This window comes from Perca fluviatilis, chromosome 16, assembly GCF_010015445.1.
Source record: "Perca fluviatilis chromosome 16, GENO_Pfluv_1.0, whole genome shotgun sequence".
In the NCBI taxonomy this organism is placed as follows: Eukaryota; Metazoa; Chordata; class Actinopteri; order Perciformes; family Percidae; genus Perca; species Perca fluviatilis.
In genome coordinates, this window is record NC_053127.1 from 1,168,450 (window position 1) to 1,193,449 (window position 25,000).

The following is a 25,000-nucleotide window of genomic DNA, read 5'->3' on the forward strand; positions in this document are numbered from 1 at the left end:
TGTGTGTGTGTGTGTGTGTCAGGGCTTCCTGGACCTGAACATGACAGATTTCCAGAGGCTGGGTCCTAACGTGACGGGCCTCCAGCTGGTGAACCGGTCCGATCCGGTCGTGGAGAAGATCGACCGGGACTGGCTGGAGTTTGACAGCAAAGACCTTAAACTGGCCCGCAGGAGGCTTAGGGTACACACACACACACATACACACACACACACACACACACACAGACACACACACACAGTAATGTAAAAGAGACGTTACATTTAGCATATATCATCACAGGTAACAAGCTAACCATCGCTAAGTGTTGTGCTAATGCTGGGAACAGGCACATTGTATCTTTCTAGTTGTATCCATATGATGTGACAGACTTAGGTTAATATTTCACCAGGTCTGAGGGCTAGAGGGATGTGTTGAGTACCTAACCCTGACATAATTAATACCCTAGCCCCTTACCTTAACCATCACCACTAAATGCCTAACCTTAACCCTTACCCTCACCTTAACCATCACCACTAAATGCCTAACCTTAACCCTTACCCTAACCTTAACCATCACAACTAAATGCCTAACCTTAACCCTTACCCTCACCTTAACCATCACAACTAAATGCCTAACCTTAACCCTTACCCTCACCTTAACCATCACAACTAAATGCCTAACCTTAACCCTTACCCTCACCTTAACCATCACAACTAAATGCCTAACCTTAACCCTTACCCTCACCTTAACCATCACAACTAAATGCCTAACCTTAACCCTTACCCTAACCTTAACCATCACAACTAAATGCCTAACCTTAACCCTTACCCTCACCTTAACCATCACCACTAAATGCCTAACCTTAACCCTTACCCTCACCTTAACCATCACAACTAAATGCCTAACCTTAACCCTTACCCTAACCTTAACCATCACAACTAAATGCCTAACCTTAACCCTTACCCTCACCTTAACCATAACCTAATTCTCACACACACTCTAACTTGATGAACGTGTCTGTGTGTGTCTGTGTCTATCTGTGTGTGTTTGTGTGTGTCTGTGTGTGTTTGTGTGTGTCTGTGTGTGTGTGTGTGTGTGTGTGTGTGTGTGTGTGTGTGTGTGTGTGTGTGTGTGGTCCTCAGTATACGGGAGCTCTGACATACGACGGCGTCAGCGTCATGGCGACGGCGTTCCAGAACCTGCGGCGACAACGCATCGACATCTCTCGCCGTGGCAATGCCGGCGAGTGTCTGGCGAACCCGCCGGCGCCCTGGGGCCAGGGCATCGACATACAGAGAGCCCTGCAGCAGGTACACAACACACACACACACACACACACACACACACACACACACACACACACACACACACACACACACATACAGAGAGCCCTGCAGCAGGTACACAACACACACACACACATACAGAGAGCCCTGCAGCAGGTACACAACACACACACACACACACACACATACAGAGAGCCCTGCAGCAGGTACACAACACACACACACACACACACACACACACACACACACACACACACACACACACACACACACATACAGAGAGCCCCGCAGCAGGTACACAACACACACACACACACACACACACACACACACACACAGAGAGAGCCCTGCAGCAGGTACACAACACACACACACACACACATATACAGAGAGCCCTGCAGCAGGTACACAACACACACACACACACACACACACACACACACACACACAACATACAGAGAGCCCTGCAGCAGGTACAAAACACAGACACACAGACACACACACACACACACACACACACACACACGTACAGAGAGCCCTGCAGCAGGTACACAACACAGACACACAGACACACAGACACACACACACACACACACACAGACACACACACACACACACACACACACACACACACACACACACACAACGTACAGAGAGCCCTGCAGCAGGTACACACACACACAGATACACACAAAATACTGCAGCAGATTATTACGAAATTAAGTTAAAATATATTATATTTTAACATTTTTGTGTTGCGTGTCTGTGTCTGTGTGTGTGTGTGTGTGCGTGTCTGTATGTGTGTCTCTGTGTGTGTGTGTGTGTGTGTGTGTGTGTGTGTATCCAGGTGCGTCTGAACGGGCTGACCGGTTGGGTCCAGTTTGATGAGCGAGGCCATCGGACCAACTACTCTCTGAGTGTGATGGAGCTGAGCCTCACCGGGCCCAGGAAGGTCTGTTAAACCAGCCCGCTTCCAGCAGAGCTCTGGTGTGGACCGGCTGCACCACACGAAATATCGTTTTCATATCGCCATAGCAACGGGCACGATACACACATCGCAAAATGCTGCGACACTGAGACACTTCCTGTGTTAGTTAACAGACAATATCAGCAGAAAACTGCACTTTAAAATGTAAATGTCGTTCTTTTTTTTAGTTCTGCCTTTTATATTCAATCATATGTTCCATAAAACAACGTTTTCTTTCATTAGGTTTAACTCTCCTGTTTGACCCATTTTCAAAAAGTTTCTGTATCAGAAATTTGGGTTTTCTTTCAACCAAATTGTCAAAAGAAATAACGTGGACGGTTCCCTACAACGTTCTTCACAAGTTATATAAATTAACTGTTCAGTACTTTCATTGAATTTTGGTGTTTTATTAAATTTGTAAAGCATTTGAATGTAAATTCATAAAAGAACGTTGAAAAAGGTGACAAAAACATTGTAAAAAGTGACAAAAACATCGTAAAAAGTAACAAAAACATCGTAAAAAGTGACAACAACATCGGGAAACGTGACAACAGTGTCGAAAAGTCGACCGAAACGTTAAGAATAAGTTTGAATTTCTTTTTTATGATCATTTTTGGGCATTTTTAGGCCTTTATGTGACAGGACAGCTGAAGACATGAAAGGGAGAGAGAGAGAGAGAGAGAGAGAGGGGGGAATGACACGCAGCAAAGGACCACAGGTTAGAGTCGAACCCTCGGCCCGCTGCGTCGAGGAGTAAACCTCCATATATGTGCGCCCGCCCTACCAACTGTGCTAACCGGGCGCCCTGATTTTTAAATTTTGACCCAGAAAAACGAAACGCTGCGATCGACTATGGAATGCCGTTTTATTCAGAATTAAATAAATGAATAAATACATAAATGTGCCTTTGAAATACATCATGAAATAAATAAATGAGGCAATAAATACATAAATACTTAAATACATTTAATTATTTCATGGTACTTTTATTTCATAAGTCCACATTTATTTATTTCAAGAGACTTTTTATTTCCAGTTCTTATATGCAAATCAGGGGGCGTGGCTATCTCTCACATTCAGAACAGAGCCGTGGGCATAAAAAGGCTGGCGAAGTGAGAGTGCAACACGACTGGCAGTTCGCGGTACTCTTTACCCAGCCCACAGTCACCTATTCTGGGGTCACTAGATGACCAACTAGCGCTGACCTGACGGAGCACCACGACCAGCAGCTCGTGGTACTCTGTCCACTGTGGGTTGACACGACAGCTGAGGCGTTGTTAAGTGAGCTAGCGGGCAAACGACTGCTCTAATTCACATTAAACTGAACATCTCCGTTGAAGGTGAAGTGAGACAAGGTGAATGGGAATTCTTCTCGAAGAGAAACGGGTATCTCTCTCTCCCCCGCCTGTGTGTGTGTGTGTGTGTGTGTGTGTGTGTGTGTGTGTGTGTGTGTGTGTGTGTGTGTGTGTGTGAGAGAGAGACCTCCAGCTTACATTGGGTTCTCCGAGCGACGAGCTAGCAGCCCAGGCAGGCGCCTGCTGGCTGTCGCGTCACTATATGGAGCTTCTCAACTTTGAAGCCAATTGTCAATTCGGCAACGCTTTTCGCAAGACTGCCTATATTCGAAATCTAAACTGTTCATTTCTCACCGAAAACGTTCTCAGAATTGAATTTAGTGATCAATAAGATGGTGAAAATTGTTAAAATGAAGAAGTCCCATTCACCTTGTTCTGAATGTGAGAGATAGCCACGCCCCCTGATTTGCATATAAGAACTTGAAATAAATAGAGAGTGAAATAAATAAATGTGGCATTAGGAAAATAAGTCTCTTGAAATAAATGTGGACTTATGAAATAAAAGTACCATTAAAAAATTAAATTTATTTAATTATTTATGTATTTATTGCCTCATTTATTTATTTCATGATGTATTTCAAAGGCATATTTATTTATTTATTCATGTATTTATTCATTTGTTTATGTATTTATTCATTTATTTAATTCGGAATAAAATGGCATTCCATAGTCGAAGGGAAGACAACACAAGAGTTAAATCCTATAAGCAGTTTGTTGGATTTAAAACACTTAAAGCAGCAGAACTGAGAACACACACACACACACACATTTTAATATCTGTATGTACCGCGGCGTTATCATATACTTTCCTAGTGTGAGTCACACCAAACGAGGTTTTCACCACGTCAGCTGATTTTAACTAACGGGCTCCCTCCGGTCTGATTAAAGGTGTGATCATCAGCCAATCAGCAGCTGGTATAAAGCTGACTCAGGTTCCTCTCAACGTGTCCCAGAGTCCCTGCATGACTTCTCTTCAGAATAATCTGTCTCTACTCGAGTCAGAGAAACTACACCGCAGTTTAAACATCCACTCTGACAAGTAAAAGTCTTTCATTCAGAATGTTCCGAAAGTAAAAGTACCCTACGTAGATATTAAAAGTTAAAGTACTAACCGTGCAGACTGAATGGGCTCTGTTGGTGTTACATTATTACATTATTATTATTATTTTAACCCATCTACCTACTTACTTACCTACCTACCCTATTTCATCACCTACCACCATCACTTCACCTACTCTCACTTTAATCACCCACTCTATTTCACTTACTCTACTCTACCACTTCACCCACTCTACTTACTCTACTCTTACTTTCACCCACTCTACCTTACTCCACTTACTCACCCACCCATTTCACTTCACTTCACCCACTCTACTCTACTTCACCCACTTCATTTTACTCACTCTACCCACCTACTCTTAATTCACTTACTCTACTTCACTTCACCCACTTTACTCTACTTACTCTAATTTACCCACTTCACTTCACTTCACCCACTTACTTCATCCACTCTACTCCACCCACCTATTTTACTCCACTTACCCACCTACCCTACTCTACCCACTTACTTACTCTACCCACTACTCTCATCCACTTTACTTACCCACCCCATTTCCACCACTTACTTTACCCACCTATTTCCACCCACTCTACTTACTCTACCCACTCTACTCTACCACTTACTCACCCACTCTACTCTACTTCACCCACTCACTTCATCCACTCTACTCTACCCACTACTTCACTTACCCACCTACTCTACTCCACTCACTCACTTCACCCACTCTACTCTACTTCACCCACCTAACTCATCACTCTACTTCACCTACCTTACTACCCACCCTACTTTACTCTGCTCACTTCACCCACCTTACTCCCCACCCACCATTTCCACTTAATCACTTCACTCACTCATCCACTTATTTGTACTCTCAATCTCCACTACCTCACTCACTCACTCCACCCACCTCACTTACTCACCCACCCCATTTCACTCTACCTACCTTACCTCACCACCACCCCATCTACTCCACCCACCCACCCCACCACCCACCCCCACTCCCCACTCACTCACCCACCCCACTCTACTCCACCTACCCATTACTCCACCCACCTACTCTCACCTTCACCCACCTCACTCTACCTACCCACCCCTTACCCCACTACTCCACTTCACCCACCTACCCACCCACCTACTCTACTCACCCACGATTTACTCCCACTCCACTTACCACCCACCCGCCACTTCACCCACCTTACTCCATCTACCACATCACCCACTTCATTTACTCTTACTCCATTTACCTTACCCACCTACTTACCTACTCTATTTACACATTACTTACTTACTTATCTACTTATTTGCTTACTTACCTACTTACTTACCTACCTACCTACCTACCTAAAATTGAATGAAACACCCAAATTCTAAGTAGTGATCTGATCATTTATGTGAAGAACCATCAGCGTTACTTGTTTTTTGAAAGTTTGGATGAAATAAACCCAAATTTCTGATATAGAAACTTTTTGAAAATCAAAGTTGACCCGAGGACAGCAGGAGGGTAAAATAAATCTGCCTATGAAATGTCTCCTCCGTGTGTGGTTCCACCGTGAAGTGTAACGGTGGCGCTGTGTGTTCAGATCGGCTACTGGAACGAGGCCAGAGGCTACGTGAACACAGCTGTCTACAAACCGCCCATGGAGGACTTAAAGGACCTGCCCAACAGAACCTTCATCATCACCACCATACTGGTAAGAACCTGAACACATCACCATCATATCACCACCATACTGGTAAGACCCTGAACACATCACCATCATATCACCACCATACTGCTAAGACCCTGAACACATCACCATCATATCACCACCATACTGGTAAGACCCTGAACACATCACCATCATATCACCACCATACTGCTAAGACCCTGAACACATCACCATCATATCACCACCATACTGGTAAGACCCTGAACACATCACCATCATATCACCACCATACTGGTAAGATCCTGAACACATCACCATCATATCACCACCATACTGGTAAGACCCTGAACACATCACCATCATATCGCCACCATACTGGTAAGACCCTGAACACATCACCATCATATCACCACCATACTGGTAAGACCCTGAGCACATCACCATCATATCACCACCATACTGGCAAGACCCTGAACACATCACCATCATATCACCACCATACTGGTAAGACCCTGAACACATCACCACCATACTGGTAAGATAGGGACACATCACTACCATACTGGTAAGACCCTGAACACATCACCACCATACAGGTAAGATAGGGACACATCACTACCATACTGGTAAGACCCTGAACACATCACCACCATACAGGTAAGATAGGGACACATCACTACCATACTGGTAAGACCCTGAACACATCACCACCATACTGGTAAGATAGGGACACATCACTACCATACTGGTATGATCCTGAACACATCTCCACCATACTGGTAAGACAGGGACATATCACCACCATAAAAGAATGTCTCCATACAGGAAGTGATTAAAGAGAAACTAAACGAGTGTGTGCGTGCAGGAGGCGCCCTACATGATGCTGAAGAAGAACCACGAGCAGTTTGAAGGGAACGAGCGGTACGAAGGTTACTGCGCCGAGCTGGCGGCGGAGATCGCCAAACACGTGGGCTTCGTGTACCGGCTGGAGCTGGTCGGGGACGGCAAGTACGGAGCCAGAGACCCCGAGACCAAGCTGTGGAACGGCATGGTGGGAGAACTGGTCTACGGGGTCAGTTATTACTATTATTATTACTATTATTATTATTATTATTATTATTATTATTATGAACTCATTACCAAGGGGAGAATCTGCTTTGTGCTGCGTTCAGATAACTAAATTCTCTCTCTCTATCTGTCTCTGTCTGTCTGTCTCTCTTTGTCTCTGTCTGTCTGTCTGTCTCTCTCTCTCTCTCCGTCTGTCTCTGTCTCTCTCTCTCCCTCTCTTTGTCTCTCTCTCTCCCTCTGTCTCTGTCTGTCTGTCTCTCTCTCTCCCTCTCTCTGTCTCTCTCTCTCTCTCTCTGTCTCTATATCTCCCCTCTCTGTATCTCTCTCTCTCTCTCTCTCTCTGTCTCTCTCTCCGCCCCCCTCTCTCTGTATCTCTCTCTCTCTCTCCTGTCTCTCTCTGTCTTATATCTCCCCCCCTCTGTATCTCTCTCTCTCTCTCTCTCTCTCTCTCTCTCTCTCTGTGTGTAGAAGGCAGACGTGGCCGTGGCGCCCCTCACCATCACCCTGGTGCGAGAGCAGGTGATTGACTTCACCAAACCCTTCATGTCTCTGGGGATCTCCATCATGATCAAGAAACCCACCAAGTCCAAACCGGGGGTCTTCTCCTTCCTGGACCCGCTGGCCTACGAGATCTGGATGTGCATCGTCTTCGCCTACATCGGAGTCAGCGTTGTGCTCTTCCTGGTCAGAAGACTCTCACACTCTAACAAATAAAACCCACCAGACTCCATGTAAATAATCAGGACTTTTAGCGTGTATAGAGCCAGCATATCTCCACCAGACTCCATGTAAATAATCAGGACTTTTAGCGTATATAGAGCCAGCATATCTCCACCAGACTCCATGGAAATAATCAGGACTTTTAGCGTGTATAGAGCCAGCATATTTCCACCAGACTCCATGTAAACAATCAGGACTTTTAGCGTGTATAGAGCCAGCATATCTCCACCAGACTCCATGTAAATAATCAGGACTTTTAGCATGTATAGAGCCAGCATATCTCCACATGTAAATGGGTGAATTAAGGGTTTATTTCAACCAAACCAGAGTGGTGATTGTTGGAACAGTGGAAAGATGAACCAAGACGGCTTTTGGTAGTTTGATTTAGTTTCTGTCCTCTTTGAATGAAGTGTGTTTTACGATGATAAAAGTCCTGATTATTTACATGGAGTCTGGTGGGTGAAAACTGAACTTTTAGTGACTCTAACTGCTGCTGAACATTAGTCCTGTAGGGTTACATTACAGCTTGGTTCTGGTTTAATACTGGACCAGTTTCACAGATTGTTGTTCCATCAGACTCTCAGACACAGAAACATGGAGACAGAGAGTCCAGGTGTCCTTTAAATGTGCTGGTTTGTGTCTGTGCTGTGTCCCAGGTGAGTCGTTTCAGTCCGTATGAATGGAAGGGGGAAGACTCTGACGATGAAGATGAAACTATGCCCTCCTCTTCCTCCCGACACGCTCAGCCGTCCTCCTCCTCTGAGCTCGTTCACTCTCCAGGTATCTTCATCATCCTCTTCATCACACTCTGAAACATCCCTGCTGGTTTCCTCCACCTAAACCCAGGCCAAGACCAGACCTTACTCCAATGCTTTTGGCACTTTTTTACCAACATTTTTCATGTTTTACTACGTTTTTTCCGTTGTTTCTGTGTTTTAAAAAACTTTTGGGGTTTTTTTTCTGCGCTTTTTTGACATTTTTTGGGGGGGTTTTCAGCATTTTTTTTACGTTTGTTGTTTTTTTCCCCAATGTTTTTGAACCTTTTGCGTCATTTTTGTCACTTTTTTCAGTGTTTTTTTATCAGTGTTTTTTGAAATGCTATAAAATAGATTAAAACACCCAAATTCAATGAATGTAGTGAACTGATCATGTATTTCTCTTGTGAAGAGGGTTGTAGGGAACCATCCACGTTATTTTTTTTGGGACATTTTGGTTGATAGAAACCCATATTTTTGATCTAGAAACTTTGTGTTTTTGAAGATAAAAAGGTGAACGATTCCGAGACCTTTAAAACGGTCTGGAGTACTACTACACTGCTGTTCCTGAGTCTTCAGTAACGTGAGGCGGTTTCTGTTCCTCAGGGTTCTTCCAGGCTCACATCCAGAACCAGAACCAGAACCAGCAGAAAGAGAAGGAGAGCCCGGAGCACACCAACGACTTTGGGATCTTCAACTCTCTCTGGTTCTCTCTCGGGGCCTTCATGCAGCAGGGCTGCGACATCTCCCCCAGGTACCCCACAGCCCCCGCTTTCAACTCCACTCTTTTATCTGCAGAGAGACTAAAGTACAGAAAGAGAGACAGAAAGAGAGAGACAGGGAGGGAGAGAGAGAGAGAGAGAGAGAGAGAGAGAGAGAGAGAGACAGAGACAGAGACAGAGACACAGAGAGAGAGAGAGAGACAGAAAGAGAGAGAGAGAAAGAGAGAGACAGAAAGAGAGAGAGAAAGAGATACAGAGATAGAGAGACAGAAAGAGAGAGAGACAGAATGAGAGAGACAGAGACAGAGAGAGAGAGAGAGACAGAAAGAGAGAGAGAGAAAGAGAGAGACAGAAAGAGAGAGAGAAAGAGAGATACAGAGATAGAGAGACAGAAAGAGAGAGAGACAGAATGAGAGAGAGAAAGAGACAGAAAAAGAGTGTCTCTCTTTTTCTGTCTCTCTCTCTTTCTGTCTGAAAGAGAGACAGAGAGAGAGTGAGACAGAGTGAGAAAAAGAGAGAGAGAGACAGAAAGAGAGACAGAAAGTATTTTAACAGCAGTAATCTGAGTACTTGCCCCCTCCTGCTGCAGGTCTCTGTCGGGCCGGATCGTGGGGGGAGTCTGGTGGTTCTTCACCCTCATCATCATCTCGTCGTACACGGCCAACCTGGCGGCGTTCCTGACGGTGGAGCGCATGGTGTCTCCCATCGAGAGCGCCGAGGATCTGGCTAAGCAGACCGAGATCGCCTACGGGACGCTGGACGGAGGCTCCACCAAGGAGTTCTTCAGGGTCAGCACCACTCAGCGCTTTACTTACTAAAGCGACAAAAATGCAAAAAAAAAATTTCTCACAAATTTCTCACAAATGCCTCAAAAAAGCGACAAAATAGTGACAAAAATGCCCAAAAAATGTCCCACTTTAATCCTGTTCTTCAGGGTCAGCACGACTCACCGCTTTACTTACTACCTCTTATCCTCATTATTCTGAAGAAATTAACAAATTATGCCTACCAGACACTAGGCCACTGGTTCTCAAGCTATTCTCAGTAATTTTCCCCCTTTGAAAAGTGTTTTTAAGCCGTGTCCCCCCTAACCAATTTTTTGGTAGAAAAAATAAGTCTCTATAAAGACATATCTCTATAATACAGCGATAGATTTACTAAACAACAGCCTTGGACATGGAAAACATTTAGATGATGATGGAAAAAGGAGACAAACCTTGGAAAAAGACAGTAGAAAGTAAGGCAACACTAGGGCGACAAATGGGACAACAAATTCAAATAAGAGACAAACTTTGAAAAAAGTGAGAGAAAAAAAATGTCCTATTTACTTACTAAATCTAAGTCCAAAAATGTCCCAAAAATGCCAAAACAAGTAACAAAAATGTCCCAAAAAATGCCCCCAAAATTGCCCCAAAAAAGCGACTAAAATGCCCCAAAAACATGTCCGAAAAATGCCCCAACAAAGAGGCAAAAATGTCCCAAAAAGCCAGTAACTTTATGTCTCTACTAATGTTGCGTCTAAAGGTAGATGAAAGTAAAGCGTTTGTCCTAAAGTAACGTGCAGTGTTTGACTCCCGATAACGTTTCTCTGTTTTTATCTTCTCCGACTCTAGCGCTCAAAGATTGCAGTTTTTGAGAAGATGTGGTCGTACATGCGCAGCACGGACCCCTCGGTGTTCGTGAAGAACACCAACGAGGGCGTGAGCCGCGTCCGCAAGTCGAAGGGGAAGTACGCCTACCTGCTGGAGTCGTCCATGAACGAGTACATCGAGCAGAGGAAGCCCTGCGACACCATGAAAGTGGGCGGGAACCTGGACTCCAAAGGTTACGGCGTGGCCACGCCCAAAGGATCGCGCCTCAGGTACGCTCCGAGTCTCGGGACACGGGACGGCCCACGGGGGCGGGGGGGGGTAAATGTTGGGGTCCTGTTGTGTCTGTTTCTGTAGGAAATCCAACTCAAACATGTTGAGTTATTATACAGCTCAACAGTCTGCTTCTGGAAGGAAACCGTCCCGTTCCTTTTCTCCGTTAGAATTTAGATTCACTCATCACTCAAAGGGTGGTCTGGTTTTTATTATTATATTTTTATATTATATTAGCATATATTATTATAACTATATTTTTATTATTTTATTCCAGGTGTTATTGCTCGTTTTTCCGGCGCTTTTTTTCCAACATTTTTGCTGTTTTTTTTCAACAGTTTTGCCATTTTTTTCCAACGTATTTGCTTCTTTCTTTCCAACGTTTTTGCTTCTTTCTTTCCAACGTTTTTGCTTCATTCTTTCATGTTTTTCCGTTTTTTTTCCAGCACCCAATGTTTTCTATTTTCGTGTATATTCAACATCACTAAGAACTGATTCTTATTTTAAAAGCGCTGTAAAATCCTCACCATAAATAATGCAAAACGTACATTTTGTGTGTAAAAAGTACTTAATGTTATACCTACACATACTACGGCATGTAAAGCACAGTGCTGCTAAACTTCCCTATTATATTAAACACAGGGGGGTAACATAAGATAACATAAGATAAGATAGACTTTATTAATCCCACACTGGGGGAATTCCTGTGCTACAGCAGCTTAAAAGAAAATGTTTACACACATCAGAATAACAGATACACACTAAGTAGAAAAAATATACATTATGTAAATGTAAGGTAAATGTTGAGGTCCTGTTGTGTCTGTTTCTTGGGGAAATCAAGCCAAACAGACAGCACATGTTGAGTTATTGTACAGCTCAACAGTCTGGTTCTGGAAGGAAAAGGTCCCGTTCATTTTCTCCGTTAGAATTTAGATTATCAGTCATCAAGTCTAAACCCTAAACCAGAGGTTCTCAAACGCATCGTTTAATCAACTCACTTTTATCTTTTAAGCAACAAACATTCAAGTTGAGTTCTTGGTTTTCCTGCTCAACTGTTGGACCCATTTGGGAACCGTCACACGGGCTTTACCACCCAACGGTACCTTGTTTCCTGCCTCATGCAGTAAAAGGACGTTTTTTTTAATGTTTTTTCCGAGATTTTTGTTGTTTATTCCACTTTTTTGTCACTTTTTTACTGTTTGTAAAAAAGTTTGAAAACGAGCCCGACCGATAAAGAATTTTTAAGGCCGATATCGATACAATATCCAATATTTGGGGATTTAAAAATTTGATATTCCGATATATCGGCCAATATATACTGTATTTAAAAAAATAGTCCAGAAATACGTAACAAAACATAAACAGATTTCCCTAACATTAGTTATTTGTAGTTATTTATCACTAAAATAATATGATAACGCAGTCTAAAAATAAACTTTTTTATTTTATTGTCACAACAGAACATCAAAATATGTTAAAGTTCCGATAAATAAAATGTCTAAAAATACAAATTTAAGATAGGAAACTTAAAGGGTTAAACACGAGTGTTGCCAACAGGGAGGTTGTAGAGCGGCCTCTGGTGGACAGACTCTGCAATGCCAACACTCAGAACACAGTTGAAGGGGTTTTTTATTTTATTTTTTAAATATTGTATATGTATTATTATATATGTATTGGCCATTATAAATCAGTCCTTCATTATGCGGCACGTTGACTTAAAAATTGCGATGGAATATGCTATATTATATTTATGCAATTTTATGCGATGAAATTAGGGGAACTTGCAAAAACTGCGGTTTGATGACAAAGAGAAAAAACAGTGATCCCCCCCAACACCCTGCTTTTCGATGATGTTCACGTTGCGTAATGACGTCACTTCATAACGTTCCCATGGCAACAGGGGGAAATGGCTGCTCTTGTGTGAAGTAAACGCAACATTTTTCAACTTTCTGCTAAGATATATTATGGGACTTTTTTGCAACAAAAATGCGGGGATTATGAAATCATGCAAGCCCCGCATATTTTGCGCAGAAATTCGCAAATTATGCGGCAAAAGTGCGGCATATTTGAAAAAATGCGAACGCATAATCACGTTTTTCTGGAGGGACTGATAAATGCCGATACAGATAGTTAGGAAAATGTTAGGATAATATCGGCCCACCGATTAATCGGTCGGGCTCTAGTTTTTTTTTACAGTCCTGATTCATCTCGTAGCTGGTTGGCTCGGGTCCGGGGTTAAAACTCTTTATATCAGCATTTAATGAAACATCAACGGAGATATAGAACGGAGGAAAATCCCTTCCAGAACCAGAGCTGTTCACTGTTGAGCTGTAATTATCCTCTCTTTGTTTTCTTGGTCTTTCAATCCAAATGTTAAACAGTTAAAAGAGTTACATCAACTAAAAACTAAAAGTAGATGTTTTTAAACTTTATTTTCTAACATGACTATGCCAGAGTTATGGGATGTAAACAGTGGACCCGGTCTGCACAGGTTGGGACTCAAGTTCTGGGTCACGACTTCAGAAAGACTTGTCGCTTTTTTGACTTTTTTTGTCACCTTTGTTGACTATTTTGGTACTTTTTCTGACATTTTTTTCTTCTTCTTTTTTGCTTCTTTTGACTTGTATTTGTCATTTATGACATTTCTAGACTTTTGCCACTATTTTGAAACCTTTTTACTTATTTTAATAAGTCAAGAACTAAGATTTACCTGAGACTTGGTCCCACCTCTGCAGAGCGCAGTTCAAACAGGAGAGTACTATTGAACAGTACACAGTTTCAGAGATGTACAATCAGAAGTGGCCATCACAGAACAGTCTGTCAGTTTTGGGTTTTAGACTTGTTGACTGTCTGTGTGTTTGTCTGTCAGTCAGTCAGTCTGTCTGTCTGTCTGTCTCTTAATCTGTTTGTCTTGTCTTTCTCTCTCTTCTGTTCGTCTTTGTCATTATGTCTGTCCGTCTTACTGTCTGTCTGTCTTTGTCTGTCTATCTGTCTGTCTGTCTGTCTGTCTGTCTCAGTGTTTCAGTCGGCCTGTTTACCTGTCTGACTGCCAACCTGCCGATCTGTCGCTACGCTGACGATGCCGCTATCTATCTATCTATCTATCTATCTATCTATCTATGTGTCTATCTGTCTGTCTTGCTGTCTGTCTGTTTCTCTGCCTGTCTGTCTATCTATCTATCTATCTATCTATCTATCTATCTATCTATATGTCTGCCTGTATGTCTATGTATCTATCTACAGTGCCTTGCGAAAGTATTCGGCCCCCTTGAACGTTTCGACCTTTTGCCACATTTCAGGCCTCAAACATAAAGATATAAAACTGTAATTTTTTGTGAAGAATCAACAACAAGTGGGTCCCAATTATGAAGTGGAACGAAATTCATTGGCTATTTCAAACTTTTTTAACAAATAAAAAACTGAAAAAGTGGGCGTGCAAAATTATTCAGCCCCTTTACTTTCAGTGCAGCAAACTCCTCTCCAGAAGTTCAGTGAGGATCTCTGAATGATCCAATGTTGACCTAAATAATTAATGATGATAAATAGAATCCAGCTGTGTGTAATCAAGTCTCCGTTATAAATGCACCTGCTCTGTGATAGTCTCAGAGGTCCGTGTAAAGCGCAGAGAGCATCATGAAGAACAAGGAACACACCAGGCAGGTCCGAGATACTGTTGTGGAGAAGTTTAAAGCCGGATTTGGGTACAAAAAGAAAAAAGATTTCCCAAGCTTTAAACATCCCAAGGAGCACTGTGCAAGCGATAATATTGAAATGGAAGGAGTATCAGACCACTACAAATCTACGAAGACCGGCCGTCCGCCTCTAAACTTTCAGCTCATACAATGAGAAGACTGATCAGAGATGCAGCCGAGAGGCCCATGATCACTCTGGATGAACTCTGCGGAGATCTACAGCTGAGGTGGGAGACTCTGTCCATAGGACAACAATCAGTTGTATACTGCACAAATCTGGCCTTTATGGAAGAGTGGCAAGAAGAAAGCCATTTCTTAAAGATATCCATAAAAAGTGTCGTTTAAAGTTTGCCAAAAGCCACCTGGGAGACACACCAAACATGTGGAAGAAGGTGCTGTGGTCAGATGAAACCAAAATCGAACTTTTTGGCAACAATGCAAAACGCTATGTTTGGCGTAAAAGCAACACAGCTCATCACCCTGAACACACCATCCCCACTGTCAAACATGGTGGTGGCAGCATCATGGTTTGGGCCTGCTTTTCTTCAGCAGGGACAGGGAAGATGGTTAAAATTGATGGGAAGATGGATGGAGCCAAATACAGGACCATTCTGGAAGAAAACCTGATGGAGTCTGCAAAAGACCTGAGACTGGGACGGAGATTTGTCTTCCAACAAGACAATGATCCAAAACATAAAGCAAAATCTACAATGGAATGGTTCACAAGTAAACATATCCAGGTGTTAGAATGGCCGCTCTCCATCCAACCTCACTGAGCTCGAGCTGTTTTGCAAGGAGGAATGGGCAAAAATGTCAGTCTCTCGATGTGCAAAACTGATAGAGACATACCCCAAGCGACTTACAGCTGTAATCGCAGCAAAAGGTGGCGCTACAAAGTATTAACTTAAGGGGGCTGAATAATTTTGCACGCCCAATATTTCAGTTTTTTATTTGTTTAAAAGGTTTGAAATATCCAATAAATTTCGTTCCACTTCATGATTGTGTCCCACTTGTTGATTCTTCACAAAAAATTACAGTTTTATATCTTTATGTTTGAGGCCTGAAATGTGGCAAAAGGTCGAAAAGTTCAAGGGGGCCGAATACTTTCGCAAGGCACTGTATATGCCTGTCTGCCTGTCTCTCTGCCTGTCTGTCTGTCTGTCTGTTTTTCTATCTATCTATCGGTGCTGTCAGATAAAACATTGCTTTAAAAAAAGGATAATTGGGGTAATTAATTTTTAGTTTTAAGTATTTTCGAATTGTTTTACTTTGGCTAATAGTCACTGAATTTGAACTGAATCAAAAAGTATAAATCCTAAATTAAATGTAACAAAGAAATGATTAAAGTCAGCACTCTGTTAACATCTACTCAGGATTGAAATGCTTGCTGGATAACTGTCTCTAAAGGCCAATAACGGGGAGAAAAAAAAAACAACAATTGTAGCTCCGTTAGAACATGAATACCATTGGGTTTTTATTCTTATCTGACAGCAGCATTTGGAAGTCATGTTTCCTCCCTTCCTTTGTTTCAGACATCAGTGGGCTTTGTTCATGTGTTTATCAGATGTTCTATGAGAGAACATCTCGTTCTCATTCTTTCTCCTTCACATCAGCGTTTTTACAGCCAACCCAGAGTCGCAGAACGGAAATTAGCTCCAAAGATTAGATATGTTCGCTGACTTTTCTTGCGTGTTATGAAATGAAAAGTGTAGGCCAACAACATCAATAAGTGTTACACACACACACACGCACACACACACACACACACACACACACACACACACACACATACACACGGAGTGAAAAACCCAACCAGGCAAATTGGCAAGTTTTTTTTTTTTCAGTTGAAGCAAATTAATAAAGTGAGAATTCCTGATAGCAGCTTGTAGAGAGAGCCGTGGACGTTATTCAAGAGAGCGAGAACGTGTAAGACTTTGTGATCAGTTGCTTAGCAACGCACTTGTGTGAAAGCATATTGGATAATCACCTTCGCACGGCTCACTACTTTCATTTAAACAGACTCTGTACTTTGCCTCTGGGTTGACCGGCTCTCAGTACTAACAGCTGACAAAGTCATTATCATAACTACTTCATTTCATCATTTCCACATATGAAAGTCTGATTTCAGCTCATTTCTCTGCTGCAGAATCACTGTTGCTAAGACTCAAAGGGTAATTTCTGTATTATTTTTTCAACCTCAACCCTATTTCACCGATGCATTGGTGTCTACGTGACTAATGTGAACAAAAATCTAAAGGTTATCCAGTAATGAGCGAGAACGCTGGAACCGGCAGCCGTGAAAACGGGCTGTAATGTAACCCACCAGACTCCATGTAAATAATCAGTACTTTTATAATTGTAAAACACACTTCATTCAAAGTGGACAGAAACAAAATAACACTACCAAAAGCCATCTTGGTTCATCTTTCCACTGTTCCAACAATCACCACTCTGGTTTGGTTGAAATAAACTCTTACTTAATTCACCCATTTACATGTGGAGATATGCTGTCTCTATACACGCTAAAAGTCCTGATTATTTACATGGAGTCTGGTGAAGATATGCTGGCTCTATACACACTAAAAGTCCTGATTATTTACATGGAGTCTGGTGGAGATATGCTGGCTCTATACACGCTAAAAGTCCTGATTATTTACATGGAGTCTGGTGGAAATATGCTGTCTGTATACACGCTAAAAGTCCTGGATTTCGGGGCTGTTTCATGTTAAACTAAAAGGATCTTTCTCTTTAACTAAAAGGTCTATCTCTGAAGGGATCCATCCCATAATGTTGTGATGACACTTATGACACTTGGAATGACACTATGACACTTAGAATAATAATCAGAGTCTGTCAGCAGCAACAACCGAACTTTCAGTGGATGCTGACTGCTGAAGATTAGTCCTATTACAGCTTGGTTCTTGTTTAATACTGGACCAGTTTCAGAGATGTTTGTTCCTATCAGTCACTTAGACACAGACACATGGAAAATACAGTCCAGGTTGAAAAATACCAAAGTTACTCTTTACTCTTCTTAACTGTGCTACTGTTCTTTGGATCATTTGGCGAGTTTTTGTTCCAGAATGACATTTTTACAATTTCATTGAAATTAGATTGACTAAAACAACAAAATAGCAAAGTATCTTCAAACAATGTAGTTTGATTCCAAATAATAATTATTAACCCTAACCCTGTGCACATTTCAACTGGACTATTCTATGTTTTACACTTAATTTTTAATGTGTATTTAATGTACAGTATGTTTACATGATTGACTTTGGAACAAAACTCTTCTTTTGCTGTTGCCATCGGTCTTGTCACTTCACACTGATGTCATTCTGGTTGGCTCATCACTGATCATTTTATTGATTCATGTTTATTGGCCATCACTGTAGAAAAGTCACTGCGACTCTACAGCTTGGATCGTCTCTGGTATGTAAAGGGGAACAACAGCCTTGTGGGTATTTTTGTATTTTGTAGGGAATAACAACATGTAGGTTGCATTCACTTGCACTTCGTAAACTCTGGCAAACTCAAGCTGTTGTTGCAAAGTACCCTTCAGCCATCTATGTAGCTCTAGCTGTTGAATAAGAAAAACTTTAAATCAGAAATTGAATCCGACCGTGACCTTAAAATCTAAAGGAAAACCGAATCATGGATTTGGAGAATCGTGACACCCCTATTCAACATGTCATTTTATATTCCACTGGGTATATATGTCCAAACATTTGACTGTTGTTCCTCATTTATTTATCAGGTAATGAATGGAAATAATGCAAGTCGAGGATTGCTGCACAGTAGTCAGTAACAGGATGCATTTGCTTTTTTCAACCCAGACCGCATTAAAATGTTGTGTTTCTTCACTAGTATACCCATAGAAAGAAAATGGTTAGAAAGGCCATTGAACTGTTTGTTTAGACCAACCATGGATGTATTATTGTCCCAACCATGGATGTATTATGGGTCAGACAATAAGTGTATTATGGGCTCAACCATGGGTGTATTATGGGCCAGCCCATGGATGTGTTATGGGCCCAACCATGGATTTATTATTGTCCCAACCATGGATGTATTATGGGTCAGACAATAAGTGTATTATGGGCTCAACCATGGATTTATTATGGGCCAGCCCATGGATGTATTATTACTACTCCACTGTCCGTCAATGCAAAATCTCACCTCCGCAACGTTCTGAAAATCGGTTTATGCAGAAGTTTAAACTAGTGCTGTCAGTTAAACGTGTTTTTAACGGCGTTAGCGAAAACCCATTTTAACGGCGTACATTCTTTTATCGCAAGATTAACGTTAGTTTTGGCCCAGCAAACTTTGTAGTTTTTTCACATGCTGTTGCAACAACTAGTAATGTTAGAAAAACTACAACACCACACCAGATCTAGCTAGACCGGAAACAAAACAACATGCACGCTGCCACTTGTTTGCACTTGCTTGCGAGCCGGCCAAAGAGTTGAACATACCTGCAAACTAGTCGCTTTTCGACGAAAATCGCCGTTTTGAATGGGGTCCGAGACCCGGTGCTAATACGGCACCGGTGCCTTAACGACCGTCATCTACCAGACCAAAAAGCAACGCGGATTTCGGTGCCTTATTTAGGTGCCACTTAGATGCCTGCGCTTCTCTCTCATGCTCCCAAAAACGGACGTTAGAGGGAACTGAAACATTGCCGCACAGGAGGCCAGTCAACACTACTCTTAGCAGCAGGTAACGTTAGCCTACCGTTAGCTAGCAGCTGGAGTAAACACGGTTAAAATGTTTACAGCTAAACGGTGTAAAGTGTGTCTGTATTTCACTGGAGAGGACTCCAACACCGGACTGTAGTTGCCGTTGTCTGAAAAACACAGTCATGATGTTATGTTGCTAGCCTCACCAGCCTCGTGGTGCATTCACTGTAATTGTAAAATACCACCACTCCACCTCTGTATTGTCTGTATTTGCCTGTGCACACGATGAGGAAGGGCGCTGCCCAAAACCTCGGTTGTGTGGCATTAAACTTTTAAATTGGAGTGCTGTCCTAGTAGCTTTATTCATGATTATTCACGTCTAGGATCCAGCACCTTTTCCCATCCAGTGGTTGTTTACACCGTTTTGTGCTCCTTTTTTTTTTAGATGAACTTTTTATTGTTTTATATTTTTGAACATACAGAACAGACAAATACAATTGAACAAGGTGCTCCTTTTTTAAATATAAATATATCTTTCGGTTCAGGCACCGTTTTAAAAGTATCGTATCATGTTGATAAGAGCATTAAAATGAGAAAAAATAATGGGACAAAAAGAAATCAAGGTACATTTAAAATAGATAAAAATGTGTGATTAATTGACTTAACTATTGTTAACTATGACATTAATGCGATTAATCGCGATTAAATATTTTAATCGTTTGACAGCACTAGTTTAAATGTTAATATGGCACTGGTACACATAAAATGCTGCTGTTTTAATTTGAAAGGAAATGGCCTTTCTATCCATTTTATTTCTATTAGTATACCTCACAGAAATCTTTCATTCAGGGGAACTAATCCTTCTGCTACAGCTGGTCACTGGGCTCTACACAAGCCATCCAACCGACTCCCTCCCAAAGTGATCTCCGTCCATTTGGGAAATATCACAGTCTGTCGTGCTTGGGACATCTCTACGACGTGTAACGTTAGACAGCCAATCACAAACATTATTAGATGTTGGTAGAATCCTGCTGGATGCTTATTGGCTCACTGACACTAGGTATTGAACTTTGGCATTGCAAGACGAGGCATTTTTCGATACTCAATACTATGGAGGCAATTTAGGTCACACAAGGGATGATATGTATCGATATTTTCACTTTGCATCGATAATATTGGATAGTTGAGGATTTTTAATATATATATATATATATATATATATATATATATATATATATATATATATACTGTGTGCAAAATTGTTAGGCAAGTTGTATTCCGGAGGATTTACTGTGTTGTAACAAATACATTACTCTCAGTCAATCAGAAATGTTAATAAACCTCAAATCTGAATATTTAACAAAGGAAAAGTGAGTTTTGGCTTTCTCAGGAGAATATCTGTTTGCAGAATTATTAGGCAACTATTAGTGTGCAGAATTATTAGGCAACTATTACTGTGCAGAATTATTATGCAACTAAATGAAAAACTAAAATGTTCCCATCTCATTTGTTTATTTTAATTTCTTAGAGTAAGAATAAAACTCAAAATGTACAAATAAACACTTCTGACATTTCAAGAAATATTCAGTGACCAATATATCCACCCTTCTTTTCAGTAACTGTCATGAGCCTTCCATCCATGGAGTCTGTTAGATTCTTGATCGGTCGATGATCAACTTTTTGTGCAGCAGCAACCACAGCCTCCCAAATGCTGTTCAAAGAGGTGTATTGTCTTCCCTCACTGGAAATCTCACGTTTAAGAAGGGCCCACAAGTTCTCAATGGGGTTTAGGTCAGGTGAGGAAGGGGGCCATGTCATTCTGTCATCTTTAAGGCTGGCTAGCCATGCAGTGGAGTACTTGGATGCATGTGATGGAGCATTGTCCTGCATAAAAATCATGGCCTTCTTGAAGGATATATACTTTTCCCTGTACCCCTGCTTGACGAAAGTATCTTCTACTGTATTTAGTTACAGATACCAAGATTATTTTTCATTGCTTATTTATGGTTGGGTTTGTGTTTACTTACCCTCTTCTGGATTAGTTGTGGCTCCCTCCATTGGGATTGATGTGCTAGTTAGAGAGGATTTACTCCACCTCTGTATTGTCTGTATTTGCCTGTGCACACGATTAGGAAGGGCGCTGCCCAAAACCTCGGTTGTGTGGCAATAAACTTTTAAATTGGAGTGCTGTCCTAGTAGCTTTATTCATGATTATTCATGTCTAGGATCCAGCACACAGCTTTTAAAGCTTTCTTAGTATCTTTGTGAGTTGAGTGTGTCCAGTCCTGTTTTATATGCACAACTTTAAAATATGGGAATCAATGTCTTAACACGGTCTGGGTTGAAGAGCAATGGTTTTGTCCTTTCAAAGATTCATTTCATGATGATAACATGCCATAAGTAGATATATGTAATGATGTTGCTGTCTTCCTGATGGCGGTCCTCTGCTCATTAACACCTAGTTCCCTTCTATCCCTCATTACTATCACCCCCGTAGAAACCCCGTTAACTTGGCAGTGTTAAAACTGAACGAGCAGGGCCTGTTGGACAAATTGAAAAACAGATGGTGGTATGACAAGGGAGAGTGCGGCGCCAGGGCAGGGGACTCCAAGGTCAGATCACCGTAACCCCCAACGCCGGGTAACGACAGGCAATCGCACATCGGGGTAACCGGCAACAACCCAAAACTTAAATACCAGACACAAAACACTCCGGATGGCACCGCCAAAACCAAACCTGAACCTGCTGGTTGGTGTCTTTCTCTGTTAACGTAGAAACATTGGTTCCACCTCTGGAATAGGAGGGGATCTGATCAATTTGAATGATTCACTCGTAGGCCTTGTTGAAGAGCATTTTTTTCTTCTGATCCAGGGGGTATTTTACAAAACACACTTTGAAAGCTTTCATAACAAAACAGGATTCAAGGGTTACCCCTATTCTAGTCTATATCCACAACGTTTTATTTCCGGTGGATTTGTGAGGACTATGGTTAACTGGTCCTCAGATCTCTGCAGGGTAAATCCAGACAGCTAGCTAGACTATCTGTCCAATCTGAGTATTGTGTTGCACGACTAAAACTACTTTTGAACGTACACATGTTCCACCAAAACAAGTTCCTTCCTGAGACTATTTAGCAGAGGCACCTTGGCCATGCCAATAAACCAGAGCATGTTTTTCTCCCATCCAGGAATGCTGTGTGGACTAGACAGACCTTCCTCCACAGCACCTTTTTTGTTGCTTATTTCAATATTTTTGTGACTTTCTTAACGTTTCCTTCTTATTATCCTTAACTTTTCTTTACTCATTTGGACTGCTCCTAGCGTTTGCCTCTTCTGCCTACGCCACGGGCTGGCCCTGACCTTTATTGGGACAACACATGGAGATCATTTAAATAACTGTAAACCCACTGAGCCCAGCTGACTGACGATACACCCAGATTATCCAGTTAGCACGCTGAGTAAAATGCCCCCCTGATCTCTGACATCTGGAGCCAGCTCCTTGTTGATGGACAGTTGACTCAGCCCCGCCCCCCCAAGAACTCAAACTACAGCAATCCTCTAACATCTCTCCAACACACATCATAGTTTCTAGTTTTTGGACAGTTTAATCGTTTTGTTTCCCGGAGTGTTTTTATCTCTTGCCGGTTACCCAAAGTGATATAGTAATACACATCTTGCATGTAGGGAGTCAGGCCAAACCAGGCTAGATGGAGTATTAACGCATATCACTTTGACGCTGACATTTACCACAAAACAAACAGTTTTATGTGTGATTGTGCCTGTTTTGTTCTTTTCTTTCTGCTGTTCTTGAGATGTGTAACAACGCATTATGTAATAACAACGCATAATGTTATAAAACGTCAAAATGTAGGCCTAATAAATTCATTCATTATGTAATAATCTACCGCATTTTGTAATAAAAACCCAGAACGTAATATTTAATAAATTTAGTGATGTGTATTAACCAATGAAAGGTGATACTAATCTACTAAACAAATTGTATTTTTTATATATTCTTTTTAAATAGATTTTAAGTCACCCATGATACAAGCTAGAATTCATAAAATAAACTTGACAGTGTTATAAAAAATGAGTGAAGGCATCCATTTTGCTTGGTTATTACATAAAGCACCATAATACATTTTTGTAAAAAGAAAAAGTGCAACCTTACATTTTGTAATATTATATTTATTTTATATAATTATTACAAAATGCAGCATTTTGTTACATGATGCGGGTTATTACATTATGAAGTGAATTTTTAAACATTTTGACATTTTATGACATAATGCGTTGTTACAGGGTATTTTTTGTGGCGAACCAGCCAGATTTTTTGCTCAAAGCGTTGCTGCAGCCGCAGCGTGTTTCTGTGCAGCTGAACAATAACATAACATAACATGGAGGTGCATAATGTTATTTATGTTATTCCCCTCCCCCCCCTACCACCCCCCTCCCCCTGCCCTCCTCCCATGGTTCTTTTTGTTTTTGAAGAATCCCAGTAAACCTAGCAGTACTGAAGCTCAATGAACAAGCCATCTTAGACAAGTTGAAAAACAAGTGGTGGTATGACAAGGGGGAGTGTGGACACAAGGACTCCGGCAGAAAGGTCAGTTCAGTTCCTGGGGGGGGGTTGCTCGGCCCGGTCCCCCCTTCACCCCACCCCTGCGCACACACACACACACACACACACACACATACACACACACCTTAAAGGAACGCCATTGTTTTTTTAAATAGGGTTATTCACCGTTTCCCCTAGATGTAGTTAGGTGGGCAAACACATTTTTGTCCTTGTGCATAGGCTGGCAGCGCCTATGTGATAGTTTAGCTTAGCGTAATGAATGGAATCCTTTGTTGCCAGTTAGCATGTCGTTAGTAAAAGTGAGCCAACAACAAACAAAAAAACAACCTAATTACTTCTTGTGGCCTGCGTATTCACAACAAGTACAAATAGCAATGCAGATTAAGACTAGATGATTTCCTAGGCAGATATTGACTAGATGATTCCATTCACTACGCTAAGCTAAGCTAGCGGCGGTGCTGCTGGACTAAGACAATGCATGCACTGATACAAAAATGCGTTTGCCCACCTATCTACATCTAGGGGAGACGGTGAATAACCCTATTTCAAAAAACGTTGGCGTGTTCCTTTAAAGTACGTGTCCACAGGCAGCAGCATTTACTACGTTTTCGGTTTCTAAGCGAG

At 41.7% G+C, this 25,000-nt stretch overlaps 1 protein-coding gene across 1 annotated transcript in view; it reads left to right on the forward strand.

Moving 5' to 3' along the window:
• Nucleotides 1–25,000, forward strand: part of LOC120544226 (glutamate receptor 1-like) — a 64,295-nt gene that overhangs the window by 30,870 nt on the left and 8,425 nt on the right. The window contains exons 7-17 of the mRNA XM_039777850.1: nucleotides 23–181; nucleotides 1,123–1,290; nucleotides 2,114–2,218; nucleotides 6,229–6,339; nucleotides 7,163–7,369; nucleotides 7,834–8,049; nucleotides 8,742–8,865; nucleotides 9,447–9,594; nucleotides 10,152–10,350; nucleotides 11,176–11,423; nucleotides 24,286–24,400. Coding sequence (XP_039633784.1) covers nucleotides 23–181; nucleotides 1,123–1,290; nucleotides 2,114–2,218; nucleotides 6,229–6,339; nucleotides 7,163–7,369; nucleotides 7,834–8,049; nucleotides 8,742–8,865; nucleotides 9,447–9,594; nucleotides 10,152–10,350; nucleotides 11,176–11,423; nucleotides 24,286–24,400 — 1,800 coding nt within the window. The remainder of the gene's footprint in view (nucleotides 1–22; nucleotides 182–1,122; nucleotides 1,291–2,113; nucleotides 2,219–6,228; nucleotides 6,340–7,162; nucleotides 7,370–7,833; nucleotides 8,050–8,741; nucleotides 8,866–9,446; nucleotides 9,595–10,151; nucleotides 10,351–11,175; nucleotides 11,424–24,285; nucleotides 24,401–25,000) is intronic.